General features: G+C 43.9%; 1 protein-coding gene across 1 annotated transcript; it reads right to left on the reverse strand.

Annotated features, from left to right (window-relative positions):
- Nucleotides 1-8,925: 8,925 nt before the first annotated feature.
- On the reverse strand, nt 8,926-9,885 carry LOC103666253 (olfactory receptor 1052-like). Its single transcript, XM_008694269.1, has one exon. The coding sequence runs from the start codon at nt 9,883-9,885 to the stop codon at nt 8,926-8,928; it is 960 nt and encodes a 319-aa protein (XP_008692491.1).
- Nucleotides 9,886-15,222: the final 5,337 nt, after the last annotated feature.

Below are 15,222 nucleotides of genomic sequence, written 5' to 3' on the forward strand. Positions count from 1 at the left end.
CGCATGGGGAGCGCAGGCAGAGGGAGAGAGAGAGAAGCAGGCTCCCCGCTGAGCAGAGAGCCTGACAGGCTGTGGCGATGGTGTGAGGGTAAAGGAGACACACACAGCAGCAGAAGTGTGGTGTTTTTTGTTTTTTGTTTTCTATTTAAGTGAATTGTAGGGTATGTGAATTATAGCTCAATAAAGCTGTTACAATACGATTGTTATAATTCTTCATACTTAGAGATGTGAAGGTAGGGAGAGTAGTCATTAATTTGCACAACTGGCCCTTCCCTATATTATATGCCCACACCTCTAAACTTCCTTCCTCAACCAAATCATACTTTTCTATTTCAGCAAATAACCACTCTCAGTTACCTCGCGGCACTGCTGTCTGCCAGCCAATAGCTTCCTCTTAGCAGTGCAGCCATCTAAATATGGCAATGTGTGTGTATTTACTTGAACATTTTATCGCATACTTGCCCTTATTTATAAAAGGATAGTGGAAAATGGAAAAATTAAATGCTGATGTTAATGATTTTATAATTCAGACAAAGGAAGATATCATTTGGTAGGCCCAAAACAGTAAATTTGATGCTTATTGAATTTAAGCAACTCTGTCAACTGTGTTCAATTATAAAGGAAAACAACGTAATTTAAAACACATGTACAAAATGCTCTAAGTACCTTGCCATAGTCTGTGGCTAAAAGGTAGGGTGCGGTGGTAGAGCAAATGTGTAGATCTTGACAACTATGTTTAGTTGAATATTATTCTGGGACACTGATTTTGTTTTTCTGATAATGTATTTATTTATTTTTTACTCAGTGGTCTTCCCGACTCAAACTAGACCCGTTGGCAGCCGAGCCTCAGGCTAGGGTTGTTACCGCATATTGCAGATACCAAAAAAGTTGATCCCTGGCCTTTGAGGTTTAAAATATGTTTTAGAAACCCAAGGCAGAGATAAAACTTTTGTGATAAGAAGCTTTTGAACTTCAAAAGCTAGAACCATCAATAACCCAGGGCAGAAACTCAAGCCTCGACCACAGGCATATAAGGATATGTGGTCAGTCAGAGCCAGGTTTCCTAGTGCCTTTCTGTCTTTCAGAGGCTACATAAAAGTTCCTTGGGCTTGTAAGGAAAAGAAAGTCAGAGCAGAAGTAAGTTTAGAGGCTGGTGAATCCCTAGGAAGGAATCCTGTGGCCCAATCTCTAGAGGTCCTGTATCTCTCGAGGGGTAGAACAGTGGAGAAGAAAAGGCCGTGTGGCTGAGAGCTTCTGAACTTTCCTTCAGACACACAGGGTCATGGGAGAGTGGGTGGTGCCCTCTGAGAGGGAAGAAGGAGTAACTGAGTCCTTTTTGGACGTGGGGTCATGACCGTGATCACCACGGTCTGACCGTCGGAGACCAAATGGGAAGAGGTTGTCTCAGTAAATGCCATGGAGACCATGACAGAGGACCAGGCGACATCCCAGCTGATCTCTCTGTACTTGCTGATACTAAGCGCTGAGAAAGGGAAGGAGTGTGTGTACAGGTGGGTGTTGGGGAGGGGAACTGTTAAATTGACCGATATTGCCCAGATTTGATAGAAAGGATGTTTTCGCCATCTGGCAGATGAGGACTTCAAAAGAGAATTTGCCAAGGGGAAAAAAAAGGTCACACTTCTCGTACAGGTGAGTTTGGGGCCTTACATAAGCACCTCTTCTAACTGGGCTGAGAATCAGCATCCTGTCAGCTTCACAGAGGGAACCACGCAGTTCAACAAACTGTGATGATTTCCTGTGTTCCAAGCTTCTTTATCAAGGGAGAGACCAGCAGTGTTTAACTCCTCTCTTTACAAATTATTCAGGAGCATTGAAAAGGCATTTCACAGTCCTACAATCTCCTGCTCTATCGTTTGCATAATTACTATTAGCAGATCTTTATATCCGACATCAAAGTTAAATTTTCTCTTTACCAAATACCATTTTAAGTAAACTGGATGAACAAGGACTTTCTTGAGTTGCAAAGTTATAGCAGAAAATTGAATTTGATTGTCAGTATTTCAAGTATAATCTATTTTGAATACTTTAAATATTCATTTATACGGTACATAACATTCAGATATAAAATCAAATTAAGCAATTATATCATATTTGAGACTTTACAATTCTTTTTAGCTCTCTGAATTGTATCCCTTCCCTTCCTCCTTTCCTTCCAAACAAATAAAACATGTAAGTATAAAGTTCAAATTTCAGGCATTACACTTTCCAAAACTTGTTCCAGGAAGGCATTTCCAGGAAAAGCAAGGATTGTCTGAATGGGGAAATAACTTTCCTGCTCACTCCCCATCCCAGAATATCTAAATAAAAAAAGATCAAGGCACTGAATCTTCCAATAGTTTATCTATTTTTATCATGGATTTGGCCCATCCAATTGCGTTATGAATTAGAAGTGGATAAATTCACTGGAGTCAGTTCATTTACTACCTTGTGCCAAAGGCAGGGCATAGTGGAAATAGTGCTGGATTTTTTTTTTTTTTTAAAGTAGGCTCCACCCTCAGTGCAGAGCCCAACTCAGGGCTTGAACTCACCACCCTGAGATCAAGACCTGAGCTGAAATCAAGACCTGAGCTGAGATCAAAAGTTGGATGCTTAACGAACTGAGCCACCCAGGCGCCCCAATAGTGCTGGATTTTGAGTCTACGTATCAGGTTTTGGTTTCAGTTCTTTTTCATTTAATGACATTTGTCTTTGTATTTATATACATTTTAAAAGTTTTTAAAAACTTTATTAGAACTATATGTTTTTAAAATATTATTAAATTGTGAAATATATCATGCATGCGAAAGTGTTATAAAACCTATACTATTTGAAGAATATCGCTAAAGTAAGCCCTCATGTGTGTACCATCCAGCGTAGAAATACAATGTTGCAAGTCTCTCTGATGTGTTTAGGAATCATCTGGGGATCACGTTAAAATGCAGATTCTGATTCAGTCTGTTTGGAGAAGAGCCTGAGATTCTGCATTTCTACCAAGCTCCCAGACAATGCCGATGCTGGGGGTATACTTAGTAGTGTGATCTAAGGAGGCTCCTGTGTGCCTCTCCCAAATATCACCCGTGTGTTTCCCACCATGAGAAGCGCTATCCCAGATTTTCTGTCAGTCACTCTTTGCTTCATTTTAAATAGTTTTACCATCTGTGAATGCATTTCTAAACATTATGTTTGTTTAGTTTCGCCTGTTTTAAAATTTTATACAAATGGGAGGATACTGTGTGCATCCTTCTGTTGCTTATTTCTGTCCTTACTTCACTCAAGCTTATGTTTTAGAGACACGCTCATATTGGTACATGGACCTGTAGTTCACTTATTTCTGCTGCTGTTTAATTTCTGTTGGGTGACTGTGCCCTATTGTATTCATCCATTTCTACTGTTATGGACATCTGTGTTACTTCCGTTCTTTTTTGCTATGACAGACAATGCTGCTATAAGCATGTTTCATAACGCAGTGTGCAAGAATGTCTCTAGATTACATGCTTACTTTTAGAACTGCTGGCTCAACTTTTTTTGTTTTAGGATTTATTTATTTATGAGAGAGAGAGAGAGAGAGAGAGTGCAAGTGGGGTAGGAGCAGAGGGAGAGGGAGAAAATTCCAAGCAGACCGCCTGCTGAGCAGGGAGCTCCACAAGGGGCCTATCCCACGATCCCGAGATCATGACTTGAGCTGAAATCAAGAGTGGGAAGCTTAACCGAGTGAGCCACCCAGGCGCCCCTGCTGGCGCAACTTTTAAATTTGATGTCTAGTTGTGGTCGAAGTGGTTGGCACGATTTGTCAACGTGGATTGTCTGATTTTTAAAAAGATTTTATTATTTATTTGTGTGTGAGAGAGAGAGAGAGTACATCCATGTGGGTAGAAGGGACAGAGGGAGAGGGAGAAGCAGACTCCCTTCTCAGCGGGGAGCCCAACGTGGGGTTGGACCCCAGGACCCTGAGCTCATGACCCAAGCTGAAGGCTGACGCTTAACCGATTTAGCCACGCAGGTGCCTCTAGATTGTCTGATTTTTAATTTTTGGTGTTTTGGGGGGTATAAAAGTATATCTTGGGATTTTAATTTTCATCTCGTTAATTGCCAGTGAAGCTTTCAAATGTTTATTGGCCAACCAAGTCCAGCATGTCTTACTAGCTGTGATAACTTGGGTGTGTTCCTTAAGTTGGATCTTCTTTTCTTCATCAGTAAAAGGAGGATAGTGACATACACCTCACAAGATATTGCCCTTTGGAGGCAGGACCTGCCATGGTAAAAATGACATTGACTTAGCTTACTTTTAGATAGCATTTTGACCAGTATTGCTCTTAGAAGTAGATCGCTGCGGGATTCATGTCCAAATGATGTAGCCATCAATGGAGAGGTGACAGTTCAGAGAAGCCGCTGGGGAAAGGAGAGGGCTGCATCAGTCTGTTTAAAAAAACAAAACCCTGGGTGGCTCAGTTGGTTAAGTGTGTGATTCTTGATCTCAGCTCAGGTCTTGATCTCATGGTTGTGGGTTTGAGCCCCTGCTTTGGGCACCATGCTGGGCATGGAGCCTACTTAAAAAACAAAAACAAAAAAAATAAAAAAAAAATAAAAAAAAAAGGAAAGAAAGAAACCACCTACATTCATTATTCTATTTAAGGTAACACTAACAGCTTTAATAAACAAACCCTAAATTTCAGAGGCTTAACAAAATAGAGTTTATATCTGATTCCCGTGTTCCCAATTAGGAGGCAGCTTTTCTCCACGGATTTAGGAAACCAGGCTCCTTCCTTGTGGCTCCACTATGCCCTAGGGCCATGGCATCTCCTGCTTCCAGCTGGCAGCCGAGGAACTAAGAGAGTTAAGAGGTCCTGACATCCACCCACTTCTTAAAAGTATGCCTTGAGATGAAATCTCTCTTCTGATCACATTCCTTTGGTGAGACCTAGTCACATGGCCACATCCAGCTGCAAGGAGGACACAGAAATGTAGTCCTGGGTTGGGTTGCTACCTGCCAGCAACAACAGGACTTTATGTTGACCCATAATTCTCCCCACCATTGTTAAGACAAACGCGTGGCCATCCTATCCTTCCATCCCCACTTAGGCAACGTGATTCCTCTCTTCCTGTTGATTCTCCTCTTCCTGCTCATTTTAATGTAGATCACACACTGCTGAGAAAGTATCAGGGAGGAAGACACATAGTTTTCTCATCTCTTGGCTTTTGCCATGCTTTTTCCTCTGCTAAGGACCCTCTCCCAGGCTAAACTGAGCTCTGGGAGAAGAATTGCTTACTGTTTTCTCTCAAGAATTTAGAGCTGGATCGAGGAATGCGAATCAGTGCTTTTCAAGCCTCAGTGTGCACCCCAGTCACTTGGGGATCTTGTGAAACTGTAGATTCTGATTCAGTGGGTTGGGGGCAGGGCCCCAGAGTCTGCATTTCTCAAAAGCTCGCAGGTGATGACAGTGCCACTGGTCCAAGGAGAACACTCATGTAGACGCCCATCTGTTCATTTATTGATCTTTATTGAGTGTCTACAATGTACCAGGTGTTGAGGATACAACAGTGAATGGGCTAGGATAATAATTTGCCACTTCTCAGATTGCTAGTCTATAAATATTTGTTCAACATTTATATCGTTAATTAAAAAATTTTTTAAAAGATTTTATTAATTTATTCGAGAGAGAGAGAGAGCAGGGAGCCTGATGCAGGGCTTGATCCCAGGACCTGGGATCATGACCGGAGCCGAAGGCAGGTGCTTAACTGACTGAGCCACGCAGGCGCCCCGACTTTCATGTCATGTTTTCAAAATGCTTTCTTTTTTTATGGTTTCTTATTCTCTCTTCAGGAGTGCATGTGTTTGTGTGTGTACCAACTCTTGGGCGATACATTACATCCTTTAAACTTAGATAAGATCATTTTTAGCAAATACCACTGTATGGTGCATTATTCAGTGTTAGAATTCAAGGCAATTATGACCTCCAGCTTCAGGCACCTGTCAACTAGCTGGTCTCAGAGTTAGTTTTACTGCTTGTATCACCATGCAACTCAAGTGTGTGATTCGAAAAATACTCAACAGGGATTGTTTAGATCAGGCAAGGAATATTTTAAAATTTTCACCCAAGAAACAGTCCACCTCAATTACGTAGAAACATGAGTTAACCAGCACCTGATTTCTGATTTATTCTACTGATGTTTTAGGACCCCTTATAGAAGATGGTCTAACCAACTGCCCAACCGGCCAGTGACAGAGACAAAGCTGTGTACTTAGTAAATCTCACCAAATTTTCTTCTTTCTAGGTGAAAAGGGAGACTACATTTTCCTGAGCTCCTTTGCAGTTATGTTAAACTCAAAGACTGGTTTCAGGGTAGTGGTGTGAGGGTTGAAGTGATGTGAGCCAACCTCAACTCAGATAATTAAAAATACTTTATAGGGGGGCGCCTGGACGGCACAGCGGTTGGGCGTCTGCCTTTGGCTCAGGGCGTGATCCTGGCGTTATGGGATCGAGCCCCACATCAGGCTCCTCCGCTGTGAGCCTGCTTCTTCCTCTCCCACTCCCCCCGCTTGTGTTCCCTCTCTCGCTGGCTGTCTCTATCTCTGTCGAATAAATAAAATCTTTAAAAATAAAAAAAATAAAAATAAATAAAAATAAAAATACTTTATAGGGACACCTGAGTGGCTCAGTTGGTTAAGTGTCCGACTCTTGGTTTCAGCTCAGATCATGATCTCATGGTTGTGAGATGGAGCCCTGAGTCGGGCTCCGCGCTCAGTAAGGAGTCTGCTTGAAATTCTCTCTCTCCCTCTGCCCCTCCCTGCCCACTCATGCATGCACACTCTCTCTCATATAAATAAATAAATCTTAAAAAAAAAAACACTCTATAAGACTTTCTTGATGGTTTTCCCCATCATTAAAATCTTGGAGGGCACAGATTGAGATGGTAGTGTTGTATGACAGGGGACCCAGATATAATGGATGGATAAAAGTTGCCCTGGAGAATCACATGACCCGTCTTATCTTTCTCATAGTTGAAAGCCTTCATGCTCTTAACTCACCGACAGGATGGGGTTTATTTTTCCCTATAGCACAAGCTGGCTACCTGATAGTGTTCTGACTATTAATCCAGGTAGGTCCTACCACAGTGTGGTCCACCTGCTTGCCTCATAAATATTTCTCCAGATGAACGAATTAGATTGATTTATACTCTTTGCCATCCTGTTCCAGTTCTGACCTCAATTGTCGTCGGCATGTATCGAAAACTCCGTTTATACGTTAAAGGAATGTGGCTCATAGGAGGAACTTCAGCAAATACTGGCTTAATGAAAGAAGAGAGAAGTGAGGGATTTTCCCACTCAGTTTCTTGGAAGGATTTAATTATTACTTTTTTAGGATTAACTATCAGAATCAAACATGCGCAGTACGAAAGTTTTGGAGAATTTTTGAGAAAAACAGGACAACATTTTCCCCCATTGTGCTCCCACTCTCAGGCAACCATCATTTACATGTCTGTGTGTTCTCTCCAGGTTTTTGGCCACTCATTTTTGTTACAGTGTTGAGGTCACACTCTGGACTTTCCAGCCCGCTGTTTTCCGTGTTATTATGTAGTCTTCACATGAGTGAGTGTTACTGGCTACATCAGAACCCGTCTCAGGGATGAATCCTTTAATCCTTTCCTCCTTCGACCATTTAGGTTGTTTCTAACTTTCTGTTTTCAAAAACAATGTTGTGACACACCTGTTTGTACAGCAAGATTTTCTGTATTTAGAATAATTTCCTTTAAGGTAGATCTGAATGGGGAAAAAAAGCATCTTTTAAATGACTTCAGGCCAAAAATCTCAGGCTGAAGCTGACTCAACTCAGGTTAGGACTTTGTGAAAGTTTCAGAGCATGCCTTCCAGTCCAGTGCTCGGCCTTGAATTAGGTCAAGTTCAGCTTCATCATTCTTGTGATTCTCTAAAACACATACACCCAACCGTATTACGTGTATATTTAGAGATGTTTAGGCCAAATATAAATTTTTTTGAAATCGGTCTCCTAAAGCATAGTATCTTACATGATGTTGTAACTGCAAATACCACACACACGTGCACACACGGGCCCTGGAGAATTATGAGGCATGTACACACCTCTGGCTAGAAAACAGATGTATGAGGAAAGACCTCTCCGGAGCCTGAGGTTTTGTTTAATGGGGCAGCTCAGCAAATGCCGCAAGGATAAGAAATAAAGACACTTCTATTCCGGCCATCTTTCTTTTTGGAATGGGACTAGGAAGAAAGAACTGAGCCCCTTGTAGCCTTACCCCTATCTCATTAAGTCAGAAATCATTCTGCTGTCTCTTGTCCGATGTCTCTTGGAAGTTGTGATGAACTGCCAGTAGAAGACTCAGCTGTGTGAAAGAAATCTCAGGTGTGAAAGAAATATTCCTGGTTTTGGTAGAGAAGTCCTGATATTGAATATTCACTCTCTCACTAACTGTCTAGCTTTCGGTAACTTTTTTTTTAAATTTTATTTATTTGTTTGAGAGAGAGAGAACACAAGCAGGGGGAGCAGCAGAGGACGGAGGGGAGAAACAGACTCCCCGCAGAGCAGGGAGCCCAATGTGGGGCTCAATCCCAGGACCCTGAGATCATGACCTGAGCTGAAGGCAGACGCCTCATCGACTGAGCCACCCAGGCGCCCTTAGGTAACTTACTTTTACTGAGTCACTTCATTTGTAAAATGAGATCATTGTAAAAATGACTGCCTCACAATATGGATGCAAACATTCAACACAAAAATAGATAAGAAGATGCTTTTAAAAATTGCAATTCTCTGTACAAAGAATGCTATTTGTTGTTCCTTCCCTACTTCTTCCACCTCCTTCAGAACCAGGGCTGCTCTCTGTTTGGTCCATTCACAGTGTGATTTGGAAGGTGCTATGCCTTCCTCATTCCAACAAATAACCTTGCAGGACTCAGCAGGGAAAGATACTGACCCGGAGCTTCCTCTGCAGGGCGTCCTTCACCTCCTTGTTGCGGAAGCTGTAGATGAAGGGGTTGAGCATGGGAATTATGATGGTGTAGAACACGGACACTATTTGACCATAGGTGTCATTAGTGGATCCATGAGGCTGGACATAGGTGAAAACCACAGTGCCATAGAAAATGGCAATGGCCAGGAAGTGGGAGGCACAGGTGGAGAGGGCCTTTTCCCGTCCAGCTGCTGAGTGCATCTTCCCAATGGCCACCAAGACCAAGCTGTAGGAGGTGAGGATGACTGCAGCAGGCAGAAGGGTAACCAGAGCAGAGAAGATATAGAGGACCACTCCTGCTGTGGCTGTGTTGGCACAAGCCAGACGGAGAAGGGGTGGGATGTCACAGAAGTAGTGTGTTACCTGGTTGGGCCCACAGAAAGGCAGAGCAAAGACATTCCCAGTCTGGATAGCAGAGTTGGCGCCACCAAATGCATAGGAAGCAGCTACCAGCTGGAGACAGGTCTCCTTGGTCATGACCAAACTGTAATGGAGGGGTTGACAGATGGCCACGAAGCGGTCGTAGGCCATGGAGGCCAGTAGGAAGCTCTCAGCTGTCACATGCACCACAAAGAAGGTCAGCTGGACTGCACAGCCCTCGAAAGAGATGGTCTTGTCAGAGGCCAGGAAGTTGGCTAAGAGCTTGGGTGTGACTACAGAAGAGTAACAAATATCAAGAAAAGAGAGGACACTGAGAAAGAAATACATGGGGCTATGGAGACGGGAGTCCGTGAAGATGAGTGCTATCATTCCCAGGTTGCCTAACACCGTGATGGCATAAATGAGCAGGAAGGTTACAAATAGAAGTTCCTGGAGATCTGGATAACTGGAGAATCCCAACAAGATGAACTGGGTAACTGGAGTGTGGTTGCCACTTGCTAGGGCTAGTTCTCCAGGTGTCATCTGCAGAGGTGACAAATGATAATCATTCAAACAGGAATTATCTGAGCATGTCCACCATTGTGCATAGGACGATGAGGGAGAGTATAGGCAAGTATAAGCCTTCTTTCACAAGAAGCTAATGGGAAGCATTGTGCATAGTGGAAAGGACGTGAACTGTGAAGTCCAACAGACCTGAGTCCTAATTCTGATTGTGACACTAACTGGTTGTGTATCCTTGGATAAGCTATTGCGATGAGCTTTAGTTTTCTCGTCATGAAATGAAGAAAGTATGCCTACTTTTCAGGGTTGCTGCATGGCCTAAATGAAAAAAGTGAATGTAAAATATCTGAATGTCTGGGACACAGTAGGCGATCAATGAATTATGAGTCCTCTTCCCCAATTTCTAGTGCCTGTATCTATAAATACGGTTATGACTAGATTTGACAATTATTTCATTCATTTTTAAAGATTAAGATATAATTCACATACTATAAAATTCACCATTTTAGGAGCAGCTGGGTGGCTCAGTCGATTAAGCATCTGACTCTCGATTTCAGCTCAGGTCATGATTTCGAGGTCCTGGGATTGAGCCCCACGTTGGGCTCCCTGCTCAGCGGGGAGTCTGCTGATTCTCTCTCTCCCTCTCCTTCTGCCCCTCCCTGCCCTGGGTTCTCTCTATCTCTCTAAAATAAATAAATAAATAAATAAATAAATAAATAAATAAATAAATAAATTCTTTTAAAAAAGAAGAAAAAATAAAGTGTACAATTCAGTGGTTGTGCAACCATCCCCACTATTTAATTGCAGAACACTTTTATCACCCAAAAAAGAAAACCCCATGGATATTAATAGTCACTCCCCGTTCTACCCTTCCCCCAACTCCTGAAAATCATTAATCCACTTTCTGTCTCTATGGATTTGCCTGTTCTGGACATTTCATATAAATGGATTCATACAATTAGTGGCTTTTTGTGTCTGGTTCCTTTCACTTCATGTTTTCAAGGTTTATCCATGTTGTAGCATGTATGGGTATTCATTCTGTCTCTTATTTAAACATCCTTTAGGGCATCCCCTCTATATACTAACCATTGTGTCCTCTGAGAATCTATTGAGTTGAATGTTACCTGGGAGACCATCAGCTTGAAAATAGTGTTTTAGTGCTTGCTTGACTGTCTTCCAAAATGTTTATCTGTAGGAGAACTGGAAATGCCCACAATCTTTTCCTTCTTCCCCATACTTCCCTCTTTCTTCTGCCCCTTATCTCCCACCTCCTTGGGGATCTGGGATACATCCTGGAAATTAGTTCTAGGAAAACCTCACCAACCCCTTCATCCATGTCAAATGGTTGATGTGGAAGACAAGGAGGAAATGTGGTGTCTCCTTGCAGAAGAACATGGAATAGCCTCACCTTTGTCCCCCGTGCTGTACTTGTACAGAGCATGGTACTGGGCTGACAGGATAGAGACCTGCTTTCTAGTTCAGCTCTCTTACTTGGGCGACTCTCCTCTCTCTGATTTCTCGTTGGCAGAGTCAAGGTTTGATATGGAAGATCTCAGGTATCACACCTGACCCTGACAATGACAGTGAGTGAGTGCATCTTTCTTAAACTTGCTCGTGGGGATGGATCTTTGTGCCAGTGTAGCCCCAGGCAACACAAAAAGAATCCTTGTGAATTTGTCCAGAAAAAGGATACTATAGAGTATTCAATTTTAGGAGGATCTGTCTGACTCACAAGGATCTATTTAAGTACGTTGGCCACTTGCAGCGGTGATCCCTGGCAAATATTTTGTACATGAAGGAGGAAGTTATGGGAAACCTTGTTAACGTAAATGAATAGATGGGAATATGAGGAGTTTTGTTATGGCAATGCCATTCAATTCATTGAACTTAGTTAATACCAAGAATCACATAGTTATGTATCATCAAAAATTATATTTAATGTTGCATTGTCTGTCAATTTGAAAAGATCCTCCCTCTATTTTTTGAAAGGTTTCATCTGACTTAAAAAGGATTTTAGAGGCTGTCATTAAAATCGTTTACTTTTTCAATACCTATTTATGAAATTACCTCTTTGTGTGGTATCCTGGAAGTTTCGTATGCCGTCAAAATGCCTAATACTAAGAGTCAGGATGGGTTAGAAGCATGCATTTCTTTTAAAAAATGAAAGAAAGACAACCGTGAAGGGAGAGACAAGAAAGGAATACAGCACTTCCCCCTGCCAAGATGCGTTTCCAAGGACATTGGTTTTATAAAAGAGTAGATGTGGACCTTGAGGCTCTGGAAGTTAGTTCCCTTTAAAATTGCTTTGTCTACGGGGGCGCCTGGGTGGCACAGCGGTTAAAGCGTCTGCCGTTGGCTCAGGGCGTGATCCTGGCGTTATGGGATCGAGCCCCACATCGGGCTCCTCTACTATGAGCTTGCTTCTTCCTCTCCCACTTCCCCTGCTTGTGTTCCCTCTCTCGCTGAATGTCTCTCTCTGTCAAATAAATAAATAAAATCTTTAAAAAAAAAATTGCTTTGTCTACGAACCCCTTGCAAAGTCTTTACTTCATCCTCAGGAGTATAACAACCCTAGTTTGAAGACTGTGGCCTTAGAAGCACTGGTCGGTCCCAGGACATTGCCCTCTGTCCTACTGCCTCTCCTTCCTCTCAGGGCTGGTCTTGTGATTTTGCGACCGTAGGAGAATTCACCGGAACGCTTTGTGCCCTTCAGAGACCAACCTTCTGTTTAGTACAAAGATCAGGATATGCAATCCTGAAAGGCAGGGTCCCAGTGATGGGGCAGAACCCTATCATGTGATTGATTCTGTCTTTGAGTTCAGCCTAGCAGAGTCAGCTTCCTGCCCTGTACTCCACTTCCTCCACCAAGTGCCCAGTGTATCTTTCATGCTTGCTCTTCATTTTCTACCTTTCTTAGGGGTTTAGTTGTGTCCAAATCTGAATATCCACAAGTCTGTGATCTACCATGAATACTAATTTTTCATTATTCTCTGTTAGGATATACACACACACACACACGCACACACATACGCACACACGCACGCACACTCACACTCAGTGTTGGTTTTAGGGTGAGATCCTGGATCCTGCTCTCCAGTAAATAAGGTTTCTTGTCCTCCTCCCCAAATCCTCCTTTCCCACCATCTTCCCCTGGTCCAAACTGTGTTCCCTCCTAATCCTTTGCTACTCCCATCCCAATTTCCAGATGGCCATTCGAGTCCTTCAGAGCCACACCCACCAATAATTCTGGATTGTGGTGACCTCAAGTCACAGCCTTACAGATGTACCCTGAGGTTCTCAGTGTGCGAAGTACCCCTAGGCGTCCTCCGTAAATCCTGCAAAGCCATCCCTCAGCCCGTCTTGTCGGATTTCCCTTACCCAACTGAATTCTCCTTTTGTGTGCCGTTATCATCTGGCAGCTGAATCGCGCTCACACAGATGTATTGAGAATTATTTAGCAGGGCTTCATCAACGTCGCTGTCTTTCCTCCCACTGGGTTGTTTTGCTTTCCCATCACATTATAACTTCTGAAAGTAGAGGCTATTCTAAGTTTTGTATCAGTGAACAGCAAATATTTGAGCAACTACTATTATGCAGAAGTATGTCAACCATTGCAGTTCAAAAGTATTTAACCTTCTACAGTTGCCCAAGTATTTAAATGACTGCTGTTCAAATAGGGTAAGACATGGCCTCGGCCATTTATGATCTTGAAATTTGGCTGAGCGATAAACGTATTCCCATGAAATGAGAGTGAAGTTGGGTGGTGCTCTCTCCACGGTAAAACCCACTGGAATGGTCGGGAAGGCTTCAGAAACAGGAGCATGGGGCTGAGCCTTGCGGGAGGAAGGTGGGGCTTGGTGCAGAGGACCACAGCCTGGAAACAGGAATTAAACTCCTCTGTAAACATTTATCAGGCAAAAGATGCATTGGGAAGAGTCAGGAAACCTGGTAGACTTACTCAACCTTTTTGAGCCTCAGTTTCCCTAGTTTCTAAGGGCAGAAAGACACACTTCTGGCAACAGGGTAGGCCCCTGGTATACATTAAGTTCCAGCACACTGCAAGTCAGATTATGAGCATGCCATGGGTGGGGAGCCGGAAGAGATGACTCAGGACCCCTGAGCACAGTGGGATCTCAGGAATGCTTAAAGGCTGACAATGGGGGATGGGTGGGTGAAGATTTGGGGAGAGAGGAAGGAGAAGTTCACAGGTAACCTCAGCTTTCTGAATCAGCTCTGGTGGAACTCGGTGGAATTTCCAATAGGCAAATACCAACCTTAGCAGACAATGCTCCCCAGCCTGATCCACTCAAGATCCTCTCCGCCCAGCCACACAGAGAAGAATCTGGGATTCACTTTCACTCCAGCCTGTGTCTTTCCGGCTGTCCTCCCTAGAGCTGTTTCTGGGGTGGCCACACATCCAGACCTGGTGACAAGGCACACCGCTTAGGCCTGAGGCTTTGGGCGCATCCTGGTTCTGCTGGGCTTATAAAAAGCGAGCTCCATCCCCTCTTGATCCCAGGTGGCTGCAGGGGCTCAGAGCTCTGGGGAGGTGCTGGAAACAGACCCACCCCCATACCCTCTTCAGGGGTCCTGCGAGGTTCAGGCCTCGGGAAGAAGAGCCGATCCCCTGTAGATTGTGGTCACTTGCTTTGGTCTTGAGACAGAGGGAGGTTAGGGTCTCCTGGAGGGCTTGGAGCTTATTCATACCAGCAGAAAGACCTTCTGACTCCTCCTTGGAGTCTGAAGTCTGGATGAAAAAAAGTCAGCTTGCCCCTTGGGAGCTTGCAGAAAACTGGGGGACAGTTTACCCAGCTAACCCTGCTAAATGACCCAGGGGCTCTTGGCTGGGCCCTAATTCTGGTCAGACAAGTCGGAGACACTGAGCTCTACGGAGTGTAGAGCTCAGTACCTTTCCTTGCTGTTTCTGTGTCCCAGCAGCAGAGGGGCATGGAGGGGAGTTGGGGGCACCTGGGGTAGGAAGTCTGAGGCTGGACCCTGTCTGTGAAGTTCTCCTGGTTTGGGCTTCCAGGGAATCATCTAAGGAGGCACTAGGGGCCTTGTTAACAGAATAGGTAATTTATTTATAATAGCAATTAAAAAAATTCCATTTTCAGAGAGGAAGCTAACTTCTAAGCCTAGGAGATGCCGATGGGCATAAGGAGGAGCCCAGGGGATTGTTAACAGTGATCACCTCCCAGCTGTTGCTTTGTCCCTCCTCTTCCCCACGCTGACAGCTTGGAGGGTGGGGAGGGGCAGCTCCCTCCTGACCCACAGCAGCCAGCTCTGCTCTCCAGAGACGGTGTCTCAGTGTCTCTCCCTGGGCCCCGCGGAGGCTACTGGAAGGTTGTGCTGATGGGT

The sequence above is a fragment of the Ursus maritimus genome, unplaced genomic scaffold (genome assembly GCF_017311325.1).
Source record: "Ursus maritimus isolate PB19 unplaced genomic scaffold, ASM1731132v1 scaffold_23, whole genome shotgun sequence".
NCBI classification, from domain to species: domain Eukaryota; kingdom Metazoa; phylum Chordata; class Mammalia; order Carnivora; family Ursidae; genus Ursus; species Ursus maritimus.

What these genes read in the sequence shown, in the direction of transcription:
- LOC103666253 (XM_008694269.1), bottom strand. Translation starts at nt 9,885, where the DNA reads ATGACACCTGGAGAACTAGCCCTAGCAAGTGGCAACCACACTCCAGTT.